The sequence below is a fragment of the Manis pentadactyla genome, chromosome 3, assembly GCF_030020395.1.
Source record: "Manis pentadactyla isolate mManPen7 chromosome 3, mManPen7.hap1, whole genome shotgun sequence".
Taxonomy (NCBI): domain Eukaryota; kingdom Metazoa; phylum Chordata; class Mammalia; order Pholidota; family Manidae; genus Manis; species Manis pentadactyla.
Genome location: NC_080021.1, coordinates 220,163,008 through 220,184,580, shown reverse-complemented (window position 1 = coordinate 220,184,580; position 21,573 = coordinate 220,163,008). Strand labels below are relative to the sequence as shown.

The 21,573-nt window shown below is 57.8% G+C and overlaps 2 protein-coding genes across 17 annotated transcripts in view; both read right to left on the bottom strand.

Annotated features, from left to right (window-relative positions):
- Nucleotides 1-748: 748 nt before the first annotated feature.
- On the bottom strand, nucleotides 749-11,909 carry INPP5E (inositol polyphosphate-5-phosphatase E). 7 transcript variants are annotated; one of them, XM_036901496.2, is made up of 11 exons: nucleotides 11,818-11,909; nucleotides 10,197-11,283; nucleotides 5,836-5,959; nucleotides 5,606-5,703; nucleotides 4,729-4,853; nucleotides 4,525-4,644; nucleotides 4,179-4,286; nucleotides 3,428-3,589; nucleotides 3,202-3,317; nucleotides 2,516-2,652; nucleotides 749-2,170 (listed from the first exon to the last, which is right to left on the bottom strand). In XM_036901496.2, the coding sequence occupies exons 2-11, from the start codon at nucleotides 11,045-11,047 to the stop codon at nucleotides 2,038-2,040; spliced, it is 1,974 nt and encodes a 657-aa protein (XP_036757391.2). In that variant the 5' UTR covers nucleotides 11,048-11,283; nucleotides 11,818-11,909; the 3' UTR covers nucleotides 749-2,037. The 7 variants fall into 7 exon arrangements, 5 of the variants coding, with proteins under 5 accessions (XP_036757391.2, XP_036757390.2, XP_036757389.2 ...); XM_036901495.2 differs by lacking the exon at nucleotides 11,818-11,909 and adding an exon at nucleotides 11,583-11,811; XM_036901494.2 differs by lacking the exon at nucleotides 11,818-11,909 and having other exon boundaries at nucleotides 10,197-11,811.
- A 390-nt stretch (nucleotides 11,910-12,299) lies between these two features.
- The window catches only part of SEC16A (SEC16 homolog A, endoplasmic reticulum export factor), a 32,404-nt gene continuing 23,130 nt past the window's right edge, over nucleotides 12,300-21,573 (bottom strand). For 5 of the 10 annotated variants that reach the window (XM_036901486.2, XM_036901483.2, XM_036901482.2 and 2 more), the window contains 12 exons: nucleotides 21,232-21,480; nucleotides 20,629-20,711; nucleotides 19,603-19,755; nucleotides 17,904-17,984; nucleotides 17,675-17,731; nucleotides 17,450-17,561; nucleotides 17,005-17,139; nucleotides 16,735-16,829; nucleotides 16,057-16,131; nucleotides 15,529-15,588; nucleotides 14,616-14,690; nucleotides 12,300-13,962 (listed from right to left, as the gene is read on the bottom strand). In XM_036901486.2, coding sequence (XP_036757381.2) covers nucleotides 13,912-13,962; nucleotides 14,616-14,690; nucleotides 15,529-15,588; nucleotides 16,057-16,131; nucleotides 16,735-16,829; nucleotides 17,005-17,139; nucleotides 17,450-17,561; nucleotides 17,675-17,731; nucleotides 17,904-17,984; nucleotides 19,603-19,755; nucleotides 20,629-20,711; nucleotides 21,232-21,480 — 1,226 coding nt within the window. In that variant the 3' untranslated portion in view covers nucleotides 12,300-13,911. Of the gene's footprint in view, nucleotides 13,963-14,615; nucleotides 14,691-15,528; nucleotides 15,589-16,056; nucleotides 16,132-16,734; nucleotides 16,830-17,004; nucleotides 17,140-17,449; nucleotides 17,562-17,674; nucleotides 17,732-17,903; nucleotides 17,985-18,089; nucleotides 18,508-19,602; nucleotides 19,756-20,628; nucleotides 20,712-21,231; nucleotides 21,481-21,573 lie in introns of those variants that run through there. The other 5 variants (XM_036901487.2, XM_036901488.2, XR_008996706.1 and 2 more) reach the window with 5 other exon arrangements.

Genomic DNA, 21,573 nt, shown 5'->3' with positions numbered 1-21,573 from the left:
GGGTCCAACAGCGTGGGTTTCCAGTTGGTACAGATTTTCTCTACATCATTCACACTGGGAAGGAAGAATCTGGCAGCAGATAGGTCAGGCTTAGCCTTGCGGTAAATGTACATTAAGACGGGAACCCAGTTCATAAGGAAATAAGCCAGGGAGGACCTCAAAGCAGCTGCAGAGCTGGAGCTGAGCTTGGAATGACCTGGCCGCTTTACAAACATTCCAGAAGCTGCCACCACCCTCACAGGTGTCTGTTTTGGAAGCCGGCACTACGGACACGTCTTCTCTCTGCTGGCTGCCTCCCTGCCCCCTACAGGTCCCTGGGCACTTCTGCCCCCCAGGGCCCCTTAGGAAACTGCAGTGGCTCCAGGGCTTCCCCAGCCTGTCCCCCAGCCTCACTACCCGCCCCTTAGAACTGTGCCCTTCTAGCCAGGACAGGCCGCAGAGGGACCACAAGCCAAGTAGGTTTGGGTGCTTAACCACCACACATGGGTACATTCCACAGTTGTCTCAGAGACTAGCCAGTTTCATCTGCATTATGAGTTTTAACCCAACTTTCCAAGTAAAATTCAGTGTCTGGGCCCAATGGCTGGAATGAAACGAATGGCTTAACTTTGGACCCACGATCTTAATCAAACTCCCCACCCGAAACGTGAAGCTTCATTGCCCACCAAACTCACACACCTGTGTCACATTAGGCCCTCCCTGTAGTTTGGGCCAGAGAAAATGCCTACAAAGAATTCACAAAATCCTGCTCATTTGCAAGCTCTATTGCCACAAAAATCTTTCAACAAACTTTCAGTTAACTGACTGAAACACATTCATTTGAGCAAAATTGTATGCCTGCACATCATCTGAAAAGTTTCTTGGAATTAGATGGACTGGCCATATCCTCAGTGGGATCTCTCCCATTTGAGTTAGGTTTGGGTATTGCTTTGAAATTTATGTTCATATTTTGGAAGCTGATGCTAATAGTTTATATGCTATTTGTTGGAATTAACTGTTCCTTTCGTCTTGAGTCAGTGAGTCTAAAGTATTCCCTCCTCCCTAAAAACCCCTTCCCAGCTCACGCGGGGGCAGAGCAGCCCGTGCAGCAGAGGTGAGCGGGGACCGGTTGTTGGGACCTTTGGGCCTGACCCCGCGCAGGGTGCTTTAGGAACTGGGCGTGTGCACACACTGCCGCTCTCTAGGGCTCAATCTGGCCTGGAAGAGTTCAAGACTCAACATGCACATTTATTTAAAAATACAAATAGGGAAAAATAATTTAAAAGACTACATTGAATGCCCCTCGGTTTTCCCGCATTCAAGGCGTATTTTGTTTTTGTGAGACTGGATAAGACAGTGATAACTGACTCTAAACCCTTTAAGAAGAAACAAATCAGAATGTGCTGGTGCCAGCCTAGGCTGGCAGGGTGGAGAGATGCCAAGCTCCCAACAGCTTCACCCTGGAGTGCACTGCTCATGTCACCTTGGCTGGGGTGACTACAATAGTCTCCAGTCACCAAAACCAGCAAAAGAGAGGGAGGGGATTCCATGCTGGAGCCCAGGCCCCCGGGAACAGCCCCGACCTCAGAGGCCTCAGCCTCTGACCCGCCCAGCGCAGCTGGGGCCTGAGGCCCCCCAACCCCGAGCAGCTTCCCAGGTACAGTGCCCCTGTGCTCAGATGAGGAAGGGCGACTCTTGGTCCAGGTTGGGGGCGCTGTGCTGCCGAGAGGCGCAGCAAGGGGAGGGGAGGGGGCCGCAGAGGCCGGGCCCGGCTCACGTGGAATGGCGGGCCCGGATGGAACATGCAAAGGGACCGAGGACTGTGGCCCTGCTCCGTCCGCTGGAGAGAAGGGCTCCGAGGTGTGTCTTCGGATCGGCTGTAAATAAGACACAGGACCCCGGCCACTCTGGCCAGTGTCACAGTCCCTTGGGCTCTGGTGGCGGAGGCTCACTGGAGTCCCAGAGCGGGTGAGGTCCCACCACGCCTCTTCCGCCTTCTCCAGGGAGCTCCGGTCAGATAGCCTCCCATGTTGCAGGCGACGAATCCTCTGGCAAACTTCAAGAAATGGCACAAATAGCACTGGAGTGCTGGCCCTTCAGTGCTTGCTGTCTCTGAATCTCTTTGGAAATCCGCCTTTTAATGCCTATTAAGTACAGTTCTCGGTCAAACTTGCCGGCAGCCAGTGGAATGCTGTGGAAAAGAGAGGGTTCAGGAAGTGAGGCCCAGCCGTCGGCTCCAGGGCAACCCAGGAGGCCTTCCTGGTGCTTGGGGTGGGCGGCCAGCCAGCTTCACGGGCGCAGGGCGCAGGCGAGGACCCCACCCTCCAGTGACGCCCTCGTGTGAGAGCCACTTCTGCCCAGCCAATGCCAGTGGTCCCCGTGTGGGGCTGCTGGAACCCTGCTCCTCTCTGGGGGTGTCAGGACGCAGTGAGGCAATGGCATGCACGGGTCCAAAGGAGTGGGCTAGAGTCCTGCCCCAGCCCGGAGCCGCCCCCACCCGGAGCCCCGAGAGCAAACAGCTGCGAGCGGGACTAACTTGTCTCTCCCGGGCCTCACTTTCACCCGGAACAGGCCGTACACGGGGCGGTGGTCAGATGTCTTGATCACAGGACAGGAGGAGTACTTGACCGGGCAGATGTCATCCTTGTGGCGGCTTCTGTACATGATGCGGTCCTTTAGGAAAAGACGGCGGAGGCTGGAGGGCCACAGTCCCCGCAGGCAGGGCCCAGAGCCCCTCCCCCGAGCCTGCTTTGTCGTCGGCATCGGGGCCCCAGTGGGGCTGCTGAGCTGCAGGTCTCTCCTCACCCTCCCAGCCCTGCAGACCGAGTCCTGCACTGCCGTGGGTGGCCTGCCCAGAGCCACAGACGCCTGTGAGCCCGGGGTCTGGTGTGGCCCACGGCCCTTTGCGCAGCGCTTCCGGCAACAGCACATGCTCAGGGGCTAACAGTCCGGCCCCGAGAGCCCAGGGCCAGCGCCCCTCACGCTGGAGGGGCCCTTGGAGGAGGTCCCGCGCCCACCCCAAGACTCAGCCTGCAGTCACCGGCCCAGGGCCGAGGTCACAGCGCGGCTTCCGCTGGGCATGCTGGGCCATAGGCTGGCTCAGCCATTCGCACACCTGACTCAGTCCTCAGCCCGGGGCTCTGAAACGAGCGTGTCCACCTTGCCCCACAGAGCCCGGTCACACTGGGAAAGCGGGCGGTCGGGGTGCCGGGGGCAGCTCACCGTGTAGGAGGGGGTCCTCTGCTTGGAGGTGGAGTCGTAGGAGTCCTTCCCGATGTCAAACTTGTACGATGGAGGAAAGTGGATGTCCGGCTCCTGGAAGCCCTTGAAGACAGACCCTGGGACAGGTGCAGACCAGCTTCACGCCTGCTGTTGTGAGACGCACCTCCTCCCAGGGTGGGGCGTCTGCATGTCCTCCTGGAGGGCCTGCCTGTCCTCTGGGCCTTACCTTTCTTCATCTCCCGGGTAAGCTGGTCGTGCTGCAGCAGAGCAGGAGCTGTGTCTCCCGGGGCCTGCCTCAGGATGGCCTCCACGGCCCCGCGCCCACCACTCAGGCGGAAGTTGAAGTCCCCAAACCAGAACACTCCATCGAACCGCGTGGTGACATCCCCTGGGGCACAAAACGGAAAGTGCATCAGCCCAGCCCTCCTGGAGCAGGCCACGCCTCAGGGACAGGGATGGGTCGTGTCCCCACCGCAAGCAGTCCTCGGCAGCTCTCCCGGGGGCTCAGGCAGGGGAGCCTGGGGGGTTGACATTCGAGTTCATGGTTTTCTTTTTGATTTTAAACAGAGACAGCCAATCCAGAGACCACACGAATGGTCTCGGCTGCAACAGTCACCCTTGCACTCCCAGCAGCTGAGACGCTCCCCACGCCTCGGCCTCTGTCATCGGCAGCTTGCCACAGCCAGGAGGCGGGACCCACCCGGGCTGCCCGCCGCTCCACAGGGAGCCTTTAGGCCTCGTGGATATCCGTCTGCCCAGCCACCAAATGGGTTAACACAGTCACCACATGCACAGCCAGGTGCCTGGCCTTTCAGAGTGCTTTATTTCAACTGGCTGGTGACTTCCCAGACATTTTTAACCCTGATTCTCAAAAGCTCTGAACAGCTGATCTCCACTAACTCCAGAGAATAAAGCTGAAGTAGCCATGTCTTTGGGCAGGGGAGAGCGCCTGCCACCCCCTTAGACCAGAGGCTCACCTGAGCTGGAGCGGTAGGGGCTGGTGTCCGGCACGCTCCTGGGCAGGGCGAGGCCCTGGATGGTTCTGGTGTAGTCCACCAGCCTCTCACTGACCTTCCCGTCCCCAGCTGCAGGATAGTAGACAGGCCTCTGCACACAGGGCTGGGTGCTGGGTGGTCAGTCCCAGGTAGGCCCGGCCCCAGCCAGCTCTGATCACAGCCATCTGCTCGGTGACTGTGTCCTCAGGGGCTTGGGGTCCCAGAGGCCAAGCCAAGGGACCCACCACATCTACCTCCTAAGCCAGCGCCTCCCCAGGAGAGGACGGGTGTCCTTAACAAGGCCTGGGACTTGGTGCAGGTGACTCACAGGTGAAGTGAGACGTGATGAAGAGGAAGGAGGTGCCGAAGAAGGTAAAGCTGACGCCCAGGGCCCCCTTGGTTTTGATTTGGGACACGATGCGCGTGGTCACCGTGGAGCTCTCCACCTCTGTGGGAGGGGGAGTGGACAGCTGACCGGCCATGCCCCACCCACTCCCGCGTGCAGGTGTCCCCGCCCCGGGCTCGTGGCTACCTGAGCAGAACCAGATGAGGTCCCTGCGGATGAGCACAGACATGTGCAGCGCCCCGTGGGCCGCCGAGTGCAGCATGACGTAGTGTGGGCCCAGGGCCTCCTGCAGGCGCACCTCCCACTCCCGCCTGCGGGGAAGACGCAAGGCCACCTGGGAAGGGGACCCATGGCCTGGAAGCCCCCTCAAGGAGCCACTGGGAGGAGGGGGCCCTGCCGTGTGCCTTTTGGTCTCTCAGGACGGCTGGGCCTGCTGGGGCTTGTACATCCCCAGGGACAGCCACCTGCTACTTCCAAAGGGCTCCAGGAATGTGGGGCTGGCTCCCTGACCCCTGCTGAGACTTGAGTGAGAGCCGCTGTCCACCTGGGCAGCTGTAGGCCACCTCCCCTGGAGGTCAGGACCCCTGGGGAGCACAGCAGGTCTCCGGGGCACCTCTGCTCTGGCCAGGCCCACTGCTGCAGTGTGAGGACTGGGAACACCTGTACACTGCCTGGGGCCCACTCCCCTCACCAGGTAAAGGTGAAAAAACGCTGCAGGGCACACTGTCAGGTGAGCAGGGGCCCCAGGGAGCGTCGTCAGCAATGCCATTCAGGGGTCAGGCTCAGAGCCTGGAGGGGACCCAGTGGCCGAGTTGCTCTTTGCCGCCTCCTGTGCTTGTAGATCAGCTATTAACTTACAAGGTGAATCTCATTTGTTTTAAACTTTGTAAGTCACTGCTTGAGAACAAAGTGACTCTAGTGTTCAGCCCAGACTCACCCCACACAGGAGTTTCCGGCCACAACACTTTGGCCGGGAAGGCCAGCCTCAGCACAGCTGTTCACGTGGACCCTGGAGGGGCCCATGGGCTTGGGGAGACCCATGTGGGGCCAGGGTGCGCCCTACCTGTCGGAGCAGCCCTCCTGGACCCCGACGACGTACAGGTCCTGGGCATAGTCAGCCTCAGCGGGCAGCAGGAGCTCGTCCAGGTTTGCGGGGAGCTCCTGCAGAGAAGCAGCACCTGGCGAGGGCCTCCTGCAGGGTGGCTGGCAGGGGCAGACCGCACGCGCTCGGAGGCCTGGGGAAGCTCCGGCAGGACCCGCAGCTCATCCCCAGGATGCGGGATGCCCACTTACCTTCTGGCCCTGCATGTTCCAGGTGGCCACGAAGAGGGCCATGTTCCGGTCGGGAAAGTAGCGCGCCAGCTCCTCTGCCCCCATCAGGGCTCCGCTGGCCAGGAGGCTCCCCTCCAGATAGCTCCTGCCGAGAGAGGGCACATGGACGGGGCTGGGCCGGTGTGGGCACGGGAGTCTGGGAGCCTCCCTCCCGGGGCTGGGGTCCGTTCCCAAGTCGGAAAACCAGCCGGGTCCACAGTTCTCTCAACACCAGCACACTATCGACTTTCTCAGTTGGCTCCTGAGAAGAAGGGCTGACGGGGACATGCTGGGCCCCAGGCCAAGGTGGGCTCCCGGCCAGACTGTGGGCAGAGGTGGACAGGACCGTGTCCTCTGGGGAGGGGTTCTAGGCCGCACCTTGCGGCCTAGCACTGGGAGGTCACGAATGCAGGACTGTCCACCTTCGCAGCCCCCGGCAGTTTCAGTCCAGCCCTGGTCCTGGCCCTTGCCCGGCCCAGGGGGTCGCTACAAACCCTTTCATAAGAAGGCAGACAGTGCTCCAGGCTTTGCTGGCCATCAGTCTGCCCCCACTACCTACCTCTGCTGAAGGCAGCCATAGCTGGAGGGAAACGCAGGGCGTGGCCGTGCCAGTAAAACTTTATTTAGGCGCCCTGGAATCTGAGGTTCTTGATTTCCACATGAGACATCTTGTTAACACTGGGTGCCCCCCTTCTGATTTCCAGTGGTCTCCTCGGGCAGCACGGCCGCCTCGCAGCCTCCCTCTCTTCCCGCTTGCGCTCTGTGCACCCCTCCCCTCTTCTGGGAGCCCTCCTTCCAGAATCCTCTTCCAACTAGTCCCAAGTCAATCTCCTGCTTGAACGGGGGCCCCGACCATGGCTGGGCCTGTGTGGTTCTCTTTGGCTGACGAAGGCCTCGGCTTCCAGGCTGCCGTCAGCTGGGACCCTGCCCATCTGTCCTCTGGGTCTCCCTGTGTGGACTCTGTTGTCTTGATGCTCGTCACAGCCAGAGACTGACTAGATCTCGCTCCCGTCTCTGGGCAGGTGTGCCCAGCAAGCTCCATGCGTCCTGCCCCCCCTCCAGGGACACCACGATGGGCTGCCCGTCTCAGAGGGCGCTGGCCTGCAGTCCCTGACAAGGCTCCTCATCTCACTGCCGGCCAAGGGCTGTGCGCGAACCCATTTGTCACACAGAACTGCAAACCCTGCTCTTTCAGGGCCTCCTTTCTAGCTCCGTTTCTCCCAAGGTCCGTTTTCTGACACGCGGGCCCGTCCTGGTCCTCCGGGCTGCTGAGGGTGAGCCATGGACGCCGAGGCTGTTCTGTGATGCTTGGGGGCCCGGCACCCAGGGCCAAGGGCTTGTCCCTGGAGCTAACCATCTGGGCAGCTGACCGACGCTGCTGCTGGCCTGGGGCACTTGCAGCTGTGACCGGCCAGCACCCGTCCAGCACACCCAGGAGGCCCCGTTGCTGGCTCCCTGTCACTGTGGGCTTGTACTGGCTTTACTGGAGGGCTGTCATTGGATAGCGGGCTTAGCGGGCTTGCGGACAGGACCGTGGGCAGACGATGTAACACAGTAAACAGAAACCTTCAGTATTTTTCAAGCCTCTGACTTACTCTTTCAATTCCAACTTGCCAAGAAAAGCTTACACCTCAGACTTGCAAACAGAAACCACTTTGCAAAAAAAGGAGGTCAGATTAGGCACAAGGCTCTCAAGCCAATGGTTGTTGGACTGAAACCTAAACTAAGTTCTCGCGACCTCGCATGAGAAATTATTAAATGCTTGTCAGGCTTTGAAGGATGCGGACCGTATTACGTCTCCCTGTGTTGAGAACCCCATAGGCTGACCCTGGTTCTGCTGCCTGGACGCTCTTGGGGACCCCGGGAACTTGGGGAGCCCTCAGTCACAGGGTGCAGCCACCGCCCCCTGCCCGAGGGGACGTGCTCTCCCAACCGGGCCTGTCCGCAGTGTAAACAGGAAGCGGCCACATCGTCAACGTATCCTCCCTCTCCTTTTTGAGGTCCGGGGCCTGAGGCCATGCCCGCAGGCTCCCAGCAAGGAGGCTGCTTGTCAGGCGCAGGCCCAGTGCCCTCCCACCGCCCGGCTCTTCCTGCCACAGACCCCGGCCCTGGCTGGGCGCAGCCTGTCTGCCGTTAGCCCAAGAGCTAAGAATCCTTTTTACACTTTTAAATGCCTGGGGGAAAAACCACATAAAATGCAAATTTGGAGGCCCCTTCATCAAGAATGACTGACATGCTGCTATGTCTGTCGGAGTGCGTAGTCCATGGCTACCTTTCTGTACAGTGGTGAAGCTGAATAGGTGTGGCAGAGACTATGAGGCCCACAAAATGGAAATATTTACTATCCAGCTCTTTACAGAAAAAGGGTGCTGACTCCTGTTCTAGAGCACACCAAGGTGTGGAAACGGGGCATCCTGAGCCAGCAGAATGGGTGATGAATGCCCATCAACCTGCTTTGTGCCACAGGTCTGAAAACAACAAATCGAGACTCCCAGGCTGAGCTTTGAGATCCTCACCTTACACAGTAGGCGTGTCTGCACCAATTAGTACGACTAAACCGCGAAAGATCGAGGAGATCTCCATCTTGCTGCTTACAAGAAACCTGAGGTGAATTACGTTTAAAAAGCCGGATTTGTCCTATAAACCACCCCCATGTTGATGGAGGGGGCGAGGGGGCAGGGGGGCAGAGGCCTCACTCTAGGGCCCAGGGCTGGAGCAGGACCACCTGCCTGGCCTTCACGGTCACTGCCAGGCTCAGCACAGGCACGGCAGGTAAGCACTGCCTTCGCCCACCTGTGGAGCCCACAGACCGGCCAACAGGACCTTATTTGGCTACAGGGTCTTTGCAGATGGGATTAGTTATGGACCTCAAAACGAGATCATCCCGGATTTAGGGTGGGCCCTATATCCAGTGACTAGTGTCCTTCTAAGGAGAGGAGAGGACACATATGGAGACCATGTGAGGACGGTGCAGAGGCTACAGGGAAGCTGCCACAAGCCACGGGATGCCTGGAGCTGGGGAGGCAGAAGGGCCCTTCCCTAGAGCCCCTAGGGGAGGGCAGCCCTGCCCACTCCTGGATTTAGGACTTGGGCCTCAGGACTGGGAGAGAATAAAGTTCTAGTTGTAAGGCCCCCAGTCCATGGTCACTTGTTATGGCAGCCAGGAAACCACCACGGTGACCAGTCACACAGCTGCTGCCTCTGGCTGAATCGGCAGGATGGGAAGCAGGTATGGTGGTGAGAAGAGCCAGGCAAGAGGAGTGGGAACCCCAGGGGCTTCCCCACAGGACTGCAGGTGCCTCATGGGCAGTGCATGGCATGGGGCCCCCAAGTCAGGGCCATGGCCTGACGTGTGCTTCCAGCAAGCCGCCCAGCCCTGGTAGGGGGCCGAGTTCCTGGCTGACACAGCAGGAGTTGGGGAGGGGGAGTGGGGGCCCTGAGACCATCTGTGGCCAGGGCAGCACGGACAGACAGCAGCAGGTGGGCCAAGGGGCACTAGCCCGAGACCGAGGCCCCAGGTTTGGGCAGGCCAGGCTCGGAAGTCTCTGGGACCCCAGTCTGGTGAACTCAGAGCTCTAGCCTCAGGAGAGAGGAGCCAGAGGTGTGGGTTTAGGGGTTGTGAGCAGCAGGAGAGACATTAGGGGAGGTATCCAGGTTCTTTTCAAGCTATAAAAATGTCAATATGGGTTAATTATTAAAGCCCCATGAAGCCTGGAAACCAGGTGTCCTCAGTGTCTGTGGGTTGTGGGAACCGAGCAGGAGGCTGCTCAGCGGTAGGGTGCTTAGCAGCCTGAGTCCCAGGAAGTCAGGGGGGTCACGGGCCACTCCTGGATGCAAAGTTCAGCAAATCAGGCCCTGCTCGCTCTGCCCCCGTGTCTCAGTGCAGAAACGCACGCCTAGCTCTCTGTGCTGGAAAAGACCCAGCACGCGCAGCTCGCGTTCATGGCTGGCCAGCAGGGCCTGCCTAAATGCACACCTTCAGCAGAGTGCTTGCGTAGCAGTGTTGCTCAGTAACGCATTTCGGGACCCAGTAGGACAGACAGCGGGGGCAGACTCGGACACATGGACAGAGAAGCCTGTCTAGGGAAACGAGAAAGAGCAAGAGAGTTGCAGTAGGTAGAAGGTGGTCTAAGTGCCCAGCTGTCTCACAGGTGTGCACACCTGAATGGTGCTGTGGCAGAGTTCTGGAAGGGTGGCCCTCCGGGCAGGAGCTGGGGAAGGGGTTCCACGTTGCTGCACCTTATGCATTTATTCCAGGATACCTTCATGTGGTTTTTGGGGAGACTGCTTTTTCCCCATGGTAAAGGCCACAGGTAATGCTCACCAGTCTGGGGAGGCCCTACCTGCTCCGGACGTCCTTGGCGCGGATTGGTGCCAGGAGGCTGAAGGAGGATTTGGTCGAACGAAGGGAACAGTCATCACAGGCCAGGACGCTTGGGGGCCGGCCAGGGCCCAGGCTGCTGTGGGCCCGGAACAGTCTGGTCTGCAGGTGGAGCCTGTAGTCGGCGTGATCTGAGTCCACCTTATTTGCTGTCCGCAGAGAGTCGGAGGCAATGTTCTGGTCCATGGCGGGCAGCAGGTGTGAGGGAGGAACACTGGCCAGCCTGGGGATGCTCCCAGCCGAGACTCTGTCCTGGTGCAGGAGGTCCAGGGAGGTGCTGATCCTCCCGGAGATACTGGCACCCCACAAGGAGGGGCTCCCACCCCCACTGCCTGGAGCCCTGCGGGACATGGGGATTTCTTGCAAGGAGGTGCTCAGGCAGGGTGGGGAGCAACTGTGGGCAGGGGTGCCCGGGACCTCATCCTGCAGGGAGCCCCTGGAGGAGCTGGCCCCATTCCGGGCAGCGAGGTCCTCGTGGCCGGCCCTGAAACGCCGCCTCCTCCAGCCCTTGTCATCCAGGGACAGTGCTCGCTCCAGCCTGGGCCTTGTCGGTGGCTTTGGCGTGAAGGGTTTTGCTTTAGCCTGTGAGTCCTCATTGCTGATTTTTGCTGGAATGGTCAGAGGGAGCACTGGGCCCTTCCCGGGGCCCTGACAGCTGTCAGTGGGTGGGGACCCGGGGCGGGAGGTGAGCTCTTTGTCTGTATTTGGAAGCTGCCCCTTGAGCATTCTGTCTTCAGGCTGTGGGTGCCCACTGGAGGCAGGCTGCTGGGGAGCTGCTTCTGAGTGTCCCGGGCATGCCAGCTTGGACGGCATAGTCCAGGGACCAGCCCTCAAGGGCAATGGCAGCCTAGCCAACCCAGGAGCGGACTCCTTCCAGGGCTGCGGGTGATACCCAGTATCAGGGATGAGGGATCAGATGTCCTGCGCTGCGAGGCACAGAGGAGAAAACCAGCCACAGCTTGCCCTTCAGGCCCAGGGCGGTGGAGGAGGGGGAGGGCCAGCTGCAGCATGGCTGGAGGCCCTGTAGTCATGGAGTCCCCCACAGGCACCTAAAGGGAAACCCTGGTATTAGCCTTCTATGATCATGGCCCTGATGCCGACGTAATATTCCCGAAGGACAGCTGTGCTGCAGGGTGAGAGTGGACAGGTCAGCAGAGTCCAGCAAGAACAAGCATTTAGATGTCTGGCCTGCTGCTTCCTTCTAGGAGGTGGGTGGAAGTGACCATTGCCATGGGGGCGGGGGGGCTCCTGGCAGCATGACCAAGTAAAAACTCCCGGGCCTACAGGGAAGGCCGGCGAGGGGTCCCGCTTGCACCTCTTCCAGGGCAGGTGGCCGCCCTGGGCTCACCTGCCCGCCGGCCGCCATCGCTCGAGCAGCGGACCCGCCCGGGGCGACCGTGAGCAGGTCTGCGGCCGCTGCCCAAGGCCCCCGACTCAGGACCGGCGGCTCCGCCCGCGGCTGACTCCCAGGCAACGACCGCCGCGGACCGCTGGCGGGGTCGGGGGCGAGACCCCCGCTCGAGGCCCCCCCGCGCCGCCCCCCCCCCGCGGCCTCCCCGCGCCGACCCCAGCCCGCGCCCCACCTTTCCGCCCAGCCGGGGCCCGGCGAGCGGCCTCAGCAGCTCCCGGCTCTGAGGTCGAGACGGCGCGGAGCCGGCGCCCGCAGCGACCCCTGGTGGCCGGAGGTCCCGCCGCCCCCGCGGGGCCCGAGGTGCAGGCCGGTGCCCCTCCCCCGGCGCGGCCGCCCGCCCGCCAGCCCGGCCCGTCGGGCGCTGTCCTCGCCCGCGCCCCCTCACAGCCTTGCCTCCCCCGGGCCCTGGTTGGAGCTGGAGCCCTACATCCGCTCGCCAGGGAACAGGCGCCCCTGTATTTACTCCTGTGGGCATGGGTTTCCACTGCAAACCCACCCACCACCCTCCCCGAGGGCCCAGAAAGGGCCAGGAACCCAAGCCGAGCGGGCCGAGGCCTCCGCAGCTGAGCAGAACCCAGGGCTCGTCCAGGCTCCCTACCCCGTGGCCTTGCTGTGGGAGGTTCACGGCTTCCAATGAACAACAGGGGAAGGTGCTTGCAAGCAAAATACTTTATTTAACAATTTGCATTTAGGAAAAATAGCAGCTCCCGCCTCAACGGAAGCTTCTTGAATCGAAAAGTCCTGGCAGTCAGCAGACAGTGGCGGGGCGGGACCGGAGGAAGCCGCGGGCGCCAGGAGGGTCTCAGGCCCTAAGTCACACCCAGTGCTGACGGACGGACACGAGGCAGCCCCGCCAAGGCCTGGCCTTTGTCGGGGTGGCAAACACAAGTGGGTCCAGCCACACAAGTCTGTGAAACATTTTGGAAAACATTCTGTGGATCTTTCCTAGATGATCAAGTGAACCAGAAGACTGGGAGGGACCTGTGCTAATTCCACATTTACACAATTTCTACACTTAGATTTAAAATGCCAAGCAAACTATGTTCCCCCAGCAGAACCTACAGAAATTATTCCCTAATCTCTATAAATATTGAAACCACTTTTTTTTCAGGCTCTTTAGACTTAACAAGAACTGAAGAATTTTAACAGTCGATGATGCCATAAAGCTTTGAGTCCAGCGAGAGGAGGTCTTCCTTTGCAGTATCATATGGCTGATAGTAACTTATTAGCTACTGAAGATCCTAGTGGGGAAAAAGTTCAAGGGCAGAAACAGCAGATTCCAGAGCAACTGTCAAGAGGTTATTTTAGGCCACTTTTTTCAAGGTGTTACCAACCCCTTACGTGGCATCAACCAGGTGAGAGATGGCGAGTCAAGCGGATCACGTGACAAAAACCACTGGCTGGAAAGTATGGTGCCGACCACTTTATAGAGCACGCCGACCCCAAGTGACAGTGAGTCCACCCGGGCTACTCACACACTAAAAAACCTAAATCAAGCTCACGAGTCCCAGTTCTAACAGTGGCGGATTTAATCTGGATCAGTCACATTTTGAACACAAGTCCTGTGGTGGCTCTTCCCATAACACAGCTGCCCCCAAGGATGGGCAAAGCCAGTCCCCTTTGGTTGCATGAAACCCCTCGTGATCCCAGTCAGGCCACAAGAGAATTAGGTGAAGCTGGAAAAGTCTTTGCCTCAGGACAGAAATACACTGCGGCACCCTGGGCCTCTCTCAACACCTAACCAATTATTGCTGAGTGGACACCGCGGTTCCGTGGACTCGGATGAGGGGCGGGGCGTCCCCTTCACTCCTTAGGGGCGCAGGTGGTGAGGCAGGGCTCAGGTCGGCACGGGGCTTCTGTCCCGAGTCAGAGGCTCACTCTCTTCCAGTTACAAGAACCGTGGCATTTACGTGGCAGTAATTCACAGTTAGGTTTTGCAAGACACCCCAGTTACTAAAGAGCAAAAGATGCTCGTGCAGCAAAGACGCTTTCGGCCTCACCTAGTGTAATTATCTTAAATGACTAAGAATGTTTTATCTTTAATCATTCTTCTAGGTAAAAGATTCTAAGTCAGAGATTCACTCCTCATTCAGCATGTTAAAGGCGCTGTGGAATCAATCCTGGCGGTCCATCCTGAAGACAGATGGTAAGGAGAGGAGGGCCACGGGTAACCACTCCGAAGGACTGCTGTGTCCAGCCGGGGACAGAGGAGAGGCCACAGGTGACCAGTCTGCGTTCCCAGCACTAGTCCGAAGCAGGGCCTGCTCTAGCTCAGGGCCAGGGGCCCCCTCTGTGAATTGGCTGCAGCTGCAGAGGCCTGAAAGGACGTGTGCGGCTCTGACCTCGCGTGCCCTCCCAAGGAGTGGGCGCGCCTGGCCAGTACCCACCTTGGCGTTCCTTTTAAAGGTACGGGCAGTTTTGTTAGGTTGTGGGAAGGGAGGCCAGACAGCTGCTTAGGATGGTGGCCTGGCCTGCTACTGAAGAGACAATGGGAGTGCAGACACCCCAGAGCAGGGCAGGTGGGGAATGAGGGAAGGGTGCTGGGGGAAGGCACAGCCCCCAAGTGAGGAGGAGGCAGTGTCTGCATCAGCACAAGCCACGGGTGAGGTGGAATTTTACATTCTGAATGCCGAGACATCCCTCCATAAACCTCTTCTCGCACTTAGTTGCCCCTAAATGGGCACAGCCAGTCTGTGCTCTACAGGGAAGAGCACGGAAAGGGGAGGAGAGAAGGCGGAGGGGGAGAAAGGAAGGAAGTGCTGGAGAACAGTCCCCGACCGGGACACGGGCCGCAGGTGAAGGGCAGCCCAGGCAGGCTTGCGGAGGGAGCTCGGACCCAGGCCAGGGCAGGCGGGCAGGAAACCGCAGGGCTGGCACAGCCAAGGGCGGCAACAGACCCGGGGGGTACACAGGCATGGGGAAGGCCTTCTCCCGCTTCCCGCCTCCCACGGGGCCAGCCAAGAAACCTACCTGTGCAAACTGAGCAGGGTTGTAGAAGGGCACTGGCCCAGGGGGGCCGCCTGCAGCGGGGTGGTCGCTGGGAGCCTGGGAACCAGAGAGCACATCTCAACACCACAGTAACGGCAGCAAACATGTACTATTTCTGAGGAAGGATCCGTAATACTTCTACATACACCACAGAAACGAGCAAAGGTACTTTTCCAACACTGGATTTAATTACTAAGTGGTTCATAGATAAATGATAAAAATAAAAGCAGCATGCAGAGGAAAATGCTTCAGAAAGCAGAACATGCAGAAACAGAGCACACAGTGCCAATATGCCACATCAATGGGAGTTCACACGTTAGTAGGTATTTTTGATCACTTCAGACCTCAAGTATCCAACTACAAAATCCAGTGTTTAATACACAAAAAAGTCCTCTGAAGCCTTTCTGTGAGCCAATGGGCAAAGCTTAGTTCCTGGGTACAAATCCAGGGGAAGCACTCCCGTACTTCCCACCCAGACCGGCCACAGGACAGCGCCGCTATACTCTGCCTGGCCTGCACAGCCCCCCCACTCAGTCAGAGGACAGGAACTCTTCCTTCCAAGTGAAGCAGCCTGGCCGGGGTGGGCTCCTGAAATACTCACACACAGCTGTGCCCAGGGCTAGCCACTGGGAACAACGATTCAGAAGGAGCATGTTCCGCATGTCATTCGTTCACTGCCAACTTTTGGGGTCAACTGTCCCTGTACCCTGCTATCGACTACCACCCTTTGCAGGCACTTGAAGAAAGGAAGCCTGCATCCTCAGTCGTGTGGCGGCCGGGTGAGACGGCAGGCGTGTGAGTGACAGCGCATGGGGCCAACCAGACGGCACTCTCACAGACAAACAGGCGGCCCGACCCAAGCCTACGTTCAGTGAGAATGGCCAGCCTCAGGTACCTGATTAAAGTGCTGGCTTACTTCCCGTGACAATGAGCTCATTGAGCTACAGCGCGAAAGCTACAAAACAGCAAGAACACACACAAAATACAGACAAATAAAGATCAACATGCACGTCACTGCTCCAAGCTGTCGGCTTAACTCCAAAGAGCTTTATGATGCCATCACAGTACAATTCCAATGGGAAAAAGCCAGGGTTATCTTAAAATTCCTATTTTAATGTACAGTTTTTATTAAGAAACCACCACTAGTTGGGGAGTGGGGGATGGTTCTGCCCAGCCCTTGGCCGGAGGTGGCGGGGCTCACGACACTAGGCGGTCAGGAGCGTGGCTGCCATGCTGAGGGGACGTGACATACCCTGCACGCCGTGCAGACCAGGGCAGACCACCACTTCTCAAGTCCTAAAGAATCTCTGACCTGCCTTTTCCTGCTCATTAGCACTCCTTTCTAAAGGGAGAAGCCATGTGGACAATAATGTACTTCCTGGGCATAGATTCTGGGCAGATGCTCTGTCTGCCCACCCCTTACCTCTCCTGCCTGGGGACCGTCCACACGGGAGGGTGGGAGCTCAGAGCCAGGAAACGGCACTGCAGAACTTAGCACCTGCCAAGAAAAACAAGAAATGCAGCGCCTACCAGACCCCAGGGAACCAGCGCCTTCCCCCTGCATGGCCGGCCCTGCCCCCCATGAAGCCCACCCTCCGGGAAGCGGCAGGAGCAAACCTGCCTGTGCCTGGGAGCCACAGCCGCACACACCCCGGTTCTGACACCAACAGCTCATGGGCACTGAACACCTACTGTGTGTCCCTCGATGGCCTTGGGGTCTGATGCTACTGTTTACCATTTCACAGAGCAGGAAACAGGCTTAGAGTAGCTAAGTGACACCCGCAGACTAAACAGCTAATTAACAGGGGACCAGGGTTGAAGTCCAGGCCTATCCAGCTTTAGAAACCATACTCTGAAAGGTTACATTTCACATGTTAAGTTTTTAGACATTAACAAAAGTCTTTACTGCTTTACATAGCGTGCATGTGGCTCTAGTCTGCAGCTCTCTGGAGGATGTTCAAGAGGGAGGAGGTCTCCCACAGAGGCAGGAAGCTCTGTGCACAGGATGGACACTGACTCAAGGTCAGGGCTGACTTGCTCAGGCCGGGGCAGGAGGCAGATTCTCACTATGCCCACTGGCTGTGCTGCCGCCCCCACCCACCTTGGGTTCTGAGGCAGGCTCTGGATTGGTCGAACCCCTGGTGGGTGCCTGCCCTTCCTGGCTGGTCCCCTCTGCAGACGATGCCTCTTCTCCATCTGTGTATGAGACAGAGCAAGGGGCTGCCATTCTGTCCAGAACACCTCTGGGTGCTGGGAATGTGGGCTCTGCACCGCACAAGGCAGAGTAAAGCCAGAGGATCTCAGCAAAGGGGTCAAGGGTCAGGAGGTCAGGGGCTAACACAGAAGTGCCAGTGTACCCCATACTGCCTACCTGAGTTTGGTCCGAACAGGTGAGGAATCGGGAGTGGGGCAAGAGGAGCAAAGAAATCCGCAGGGGCGAGAGCCGGTTCATTCCGCTGGGGGCCCCCGGGATTTAAGACATCCACGTAGCGCGCCCTGGTTCCAGCTCCGTGGGCAGAGGAAACACGTTCAGGGGGGCACAGCCAACAACCCAGCTTCCTTAGGGCCCCACGCCCTCATGTCAGAAAAGGGAGCAGGGGCCCTCCGATCCCTCCAGGGTCTGGCGCCCCCACACAGTGCCGGCCTGGCCTCTGCTCTGGGTCAGGGCTCATACCCGGTGCCCCCCAGGGCTCATAAAACCAGCACCCCTTCCGCGGTGGGGCAAACTACCCTGACAGAATGCTACCGTCACCCAAGTCTAACATCTGTGGAACAAATGAATCACCCAAGTCTCCTTTCTGGTTTGACTTCGTTACCTGCTTTTCTAGAGAACATGTTCACAGAGGCTCTGGGGGGCCCTCCAGGACCCGGGAGCTCAGCCTGTGGAGCCTTGGGGAGCGATGGTGGGGGGGGCGGCGGCGCCTTCTTCTGCAGAGAGAAAACTGGCGTCAGGACCCCACCTCTGGGGGGGCCACAGGCTGGCGCCTCCACAGGGGCTGGCTTTCCTCCCAGATACAGCAGACCCCAAAGTTCCAGTTTACCTCCTCCTCCGGCTCACTGACGTCCACCCATCGGTTCTTCTTTTCATCCCAGACGATCTGCCAGGATTGGGAAAAAGAAAGGAAAAGGTCAGCAGGCAGGCAGGACAGGACTGGGACCAGGGCCCACGGTGCTCGGGCAGCAGGGCGCACTGTGCGAGTGACTGCGTGGCTGAGAGGCAGCTCACGGGAACACCGCTCGGTCCCCAGGCACAACGCTTACAATACTCACCGATTTGTTCTTGTCGTCTGGCAAATAAGCTTCTGTCCTTTTTTTCCCAGGAAGCCAACGAGAGAACCAGGATTCACTACTCTAAATATAAAAACCATCAGAACCTTGAGGACATGATGCTGAGTGAAGTACGCCCACCACAGGGGACACACCCTGCAGGACGCCCTGGAGTGAAGGGGCCGGGGGACGGGGGGGAGATGAGGTGCGGGAGAGGCCCAGGCTGGGCGAAGGGTAAGTGCCTGAGAGGGGCAGTCAAGGCTGCGGGAGATGGACACAGATGGCCGCACACATGCGAAGGTATCTGGTGCCACAGAACCACGCACTTAAAAATGGTTCAAAGGTAGATTTTATATTATATATATCTTACCACAATTAAAAAAAAATCAGAACAATAAATACCTTTGGAGCTTTTCACATCTAAATGCTGCCAAGTGACAGCCTCTGCTGCTCTCCCACCTGAGGGGTGGCAGGCAGGCTGGGGCCGCCTGGGGTCCCGTGTCAGGAGAACCCAGGCCTTCGGGAAACTGGCGCTGCTTTCATGGATGGCCCTTCACGTCACTGAAACAGAGCAGCTGAGCAGCAGCCCCCAGCCGAGCCTCCGGTCCTGCGGCAGAGCCGGCCCTGTCGTGGAAGGGCTCCGCAGCCTGTACGCTCACTACTCGACTCGAACGCCATGTCTTCTCTCACAATTTCTACACCCTTTGGATTAAATTTGTGCTTACTTAAAGCCCTAGCTACTAAAGAAAATGTCTGGTGACCTGCACCCTATTAAAATTAAGAACAATGTCCTTCATAAGACACCACTGAAAGTAAAAGGGCAACCCCAGACTGGGAGAAGATACTCACAACTCACGTGCCTCAAAACGTAAGAAGCATTCCTGCACACCACTGACAAGCCGATTAAAAATGGGGGAAGACCTGAACCAGCACCGCCCAGGACAGAGAGATGGAGTGGGCACGTGATGAGGCCTCAGCCAGTCACACATCAGGGAAATGCTGACGTGCCACAAGGAGGCATGGCCAGTCCCAGCAGAACGGCTGCAAAGGACCGACGTGCAGAGTGCATGGGGTCACAGCCTGTGCTGCAGGCGGGGCTGTGGAAGCCTGGCCTCTTAACTCTGCTGCCAGGTCACCTGGTGTAGCTGCCTAGAAAGAGTGGCAGGACATTCAAGCTAGACAGACAGCTGCCCGTGGCCCAGGCACACACCTAGGAGAAACAGGTATGTCTGCCACCGAAGGACACAGACAAGCAAGCTCAGATGTGTTGTTTATAACCCGAAAGCCCATTAATGGGAGGATAAATAAAACCATAGCACCTGCACATAACAGACGTCACTACGCAGTGACAGAAAGCCTCCTTTATAGGGAGTTCAAGGGCAGCAAAATGAACCAATAGCAACACAAGTAAGGTCATCCTTGGAGGGCAGATGGGCGTGAGGAGAGGGATAGTCAGGACCCTCTGGGGGCTGGAACATCCTCACGTGACCTGGGTGGTTACACGTGAGCAGACACACATTCATCAGGCTGTGGTGGCTTCACATGCTTTACTGTATGCGTATCCTGCTTCAAAAAACGTGTGACTTAATGAAAGAGCCACCATATGCCTTTTCCTTCCCTCCAGTGTATGAGGAAAAGTTGCTCATGGGAGCTCAGAGCCCTGCCCCAGGCCCCCGGCGGCTGGCGGTAGGCTATGCCTCACCTTCTTAGGCTCCTTGGTCTCCTTTTTGGCTGCTTGTACGGGTCTCTTCACTTCAGGAGTGGACGGCAGGGACTGAGGCGGCTGCAGGGCACGCAAGCTGGCACACTCCCAGCCTGGAGGGGCCTCAGAGTCCTGTGACATCCTTGAGGAGCCCTGTCCCAAGGCAACATAGGGGCAGGCTCACCTGGGATACTGCCCCAGGAGCCCTTAGACCATCGCCCCCACTGAGAGGCCAGCGATCAGCAAGGAGGGGGCTACCAGAGCAGCCCTGGTCCCTGCCTGACGGGATGCGAGCCAGCCTGTCCCAAGTGAGCAGCTTTACCAAGGAGCAAGTTCAGCGGGCATTGTAGGCTGGGAGAGATGGAATGCGTATATACGCTGAGGATTAGATTGGTCAGAGCTGGGGGTGGGAATTTTAAAGACAGAATGATTTGTTAAAAACATTTACCCCTGGGGATATAAACTCTTCACTTTTCTGGGGACAGAATATTTTAATGGCAGGACACACAATGAAAGTTTAAACAACAGCAATCGCCTACTGATGGACTGACGGGATGCCCATAAAGAGTTGGTGTCTGTCCAGAAGGTTCCAGAACTTGTTCTGTGTAAGAGCATTTGTCCCTCCTGGTTGGAATTTATACCAACACATCTGATAAAATGATCCTTGATTTCAAGAAAACCAGTGAATATTTTAGGGATTCTACTGTAGAGAAAGAGTTACAGAATTGGGGAAGTTCTGTATTTTAGAGAGATTAAATTCAAAAGTTAAGTTCATTATAAATGGGTATTTCTTCTCATTAATGTGATCATTTTTATACTTCCTTTTCCCTGTTAGTGTTTTTCAACAACTCTTCACATTTTAAGGATCCAAACTATTTTAGAAGTTCTAAGGAACAATTTAAAAGATAATTTCACAATTTTCACAATCATCTCCTACTTAAAACTGAAGAACAAGGAGTTTGAATACTTACTCAAAGAATCTTATGGAAAACAAATAGCTTAAAAAAATAAAAAGTGGCTGAGTACCAGATTAGCAGATTTTCCACCAAAACCCTCTTCCTTCCGCTCCGAAAGCAGCTTTCTCCCGGGTGCCTCCTGGGACATCAGCCCTGTAACAGAGAAAGAGCAGCCATGGCCCGGGCGCTGCTGTGCTGGCGGGGGCAGCCACTGTGCGGTGCCGGCTCCTCCCCTCCCCTCTGCTGTTTGCAGAGCCCAAGGCTACAGATGCCCCTGAATATGTGGAAACAGTCTCTTTTTTAAAGGCAGGTCTATATTTTGCTTTCCAAGGAGACAGACAGGCAGAGGTCAGGAATAGGAGCCACCTAGTCTGATTTGTGGGCGAGGCTGGGGGCCGCCCCTGTGCAATTCCCCAGGGTGGAGGCTGCACACACCTCAAGACCAGCCTGCTGTGCCGTGGACACCCACTGCACTTCGCATCCCAATCAGAAGCCGAGTCAGCAAAGGAACTAGCACTGATACTTAAGTAGGCCACCAAGCCTAGAACTCCTAGAATCTTTGGAATATGATTAGTAAGGTAACTTGCTTCAAGTGACTGAAGTCTCTCCAGTAAACACCTCCAATACCAAACGCAATTCAACTCTGCTCCAGGACACGCCTCGGCAGACCCACCTGGTTCCTGGCTCCTGGCTCCCTGATGCAGGTATTCACATTCCTGGACAGAGGGTGCCCCAGGTGGCAGGCCAGGCCCTGGGTAAACAGCTGCTGGACCGGGCCCAGAGGGTGCTGGAAAGCCAGGTACAGACCCCGTGGGTGCACAGCCAGGCCCCAACTCGACAGGGCCCGCGGGTGGCAGTGGCCCTGGGAACGTCGGCACCCTAGTGGGGCTGGCCAGTTGGGTGTCAGGGAGTGACGGCGGAGCTGTGTGGAGACAACGGAGAAGAGAAACATCTAAGCCTCTGAGGCTGACTCCACTCACCTGAGGCAGCAGACGGGTGGCTCACAACAACTGAT

Bases quoted from the DNA above. Each gene is read 5' to 3' on its own strand.
- INPP5E (XM_036901496.2), bottom strand. From the start codon at position 11,047: ATGCCGTCCAAGCTGGCATGCCCGGGACACTCAGAAGCAGCTCCCCAG. The intron at 4,645-4,728 runs GTAGCCACGAGC...CCCCTCCCACAG, and splicing joins CCTCATCTGGTTCTGCTCAG to AGGTGGAGAGCTCCACGGTG. The intron at 4,287-4,524 runs GTGAGTCACCTG...ACTATCCTGCAG, and splicing joins CATCACGTCTCACTTCACCT to CTGGGGACGGGAAGGTCAGT.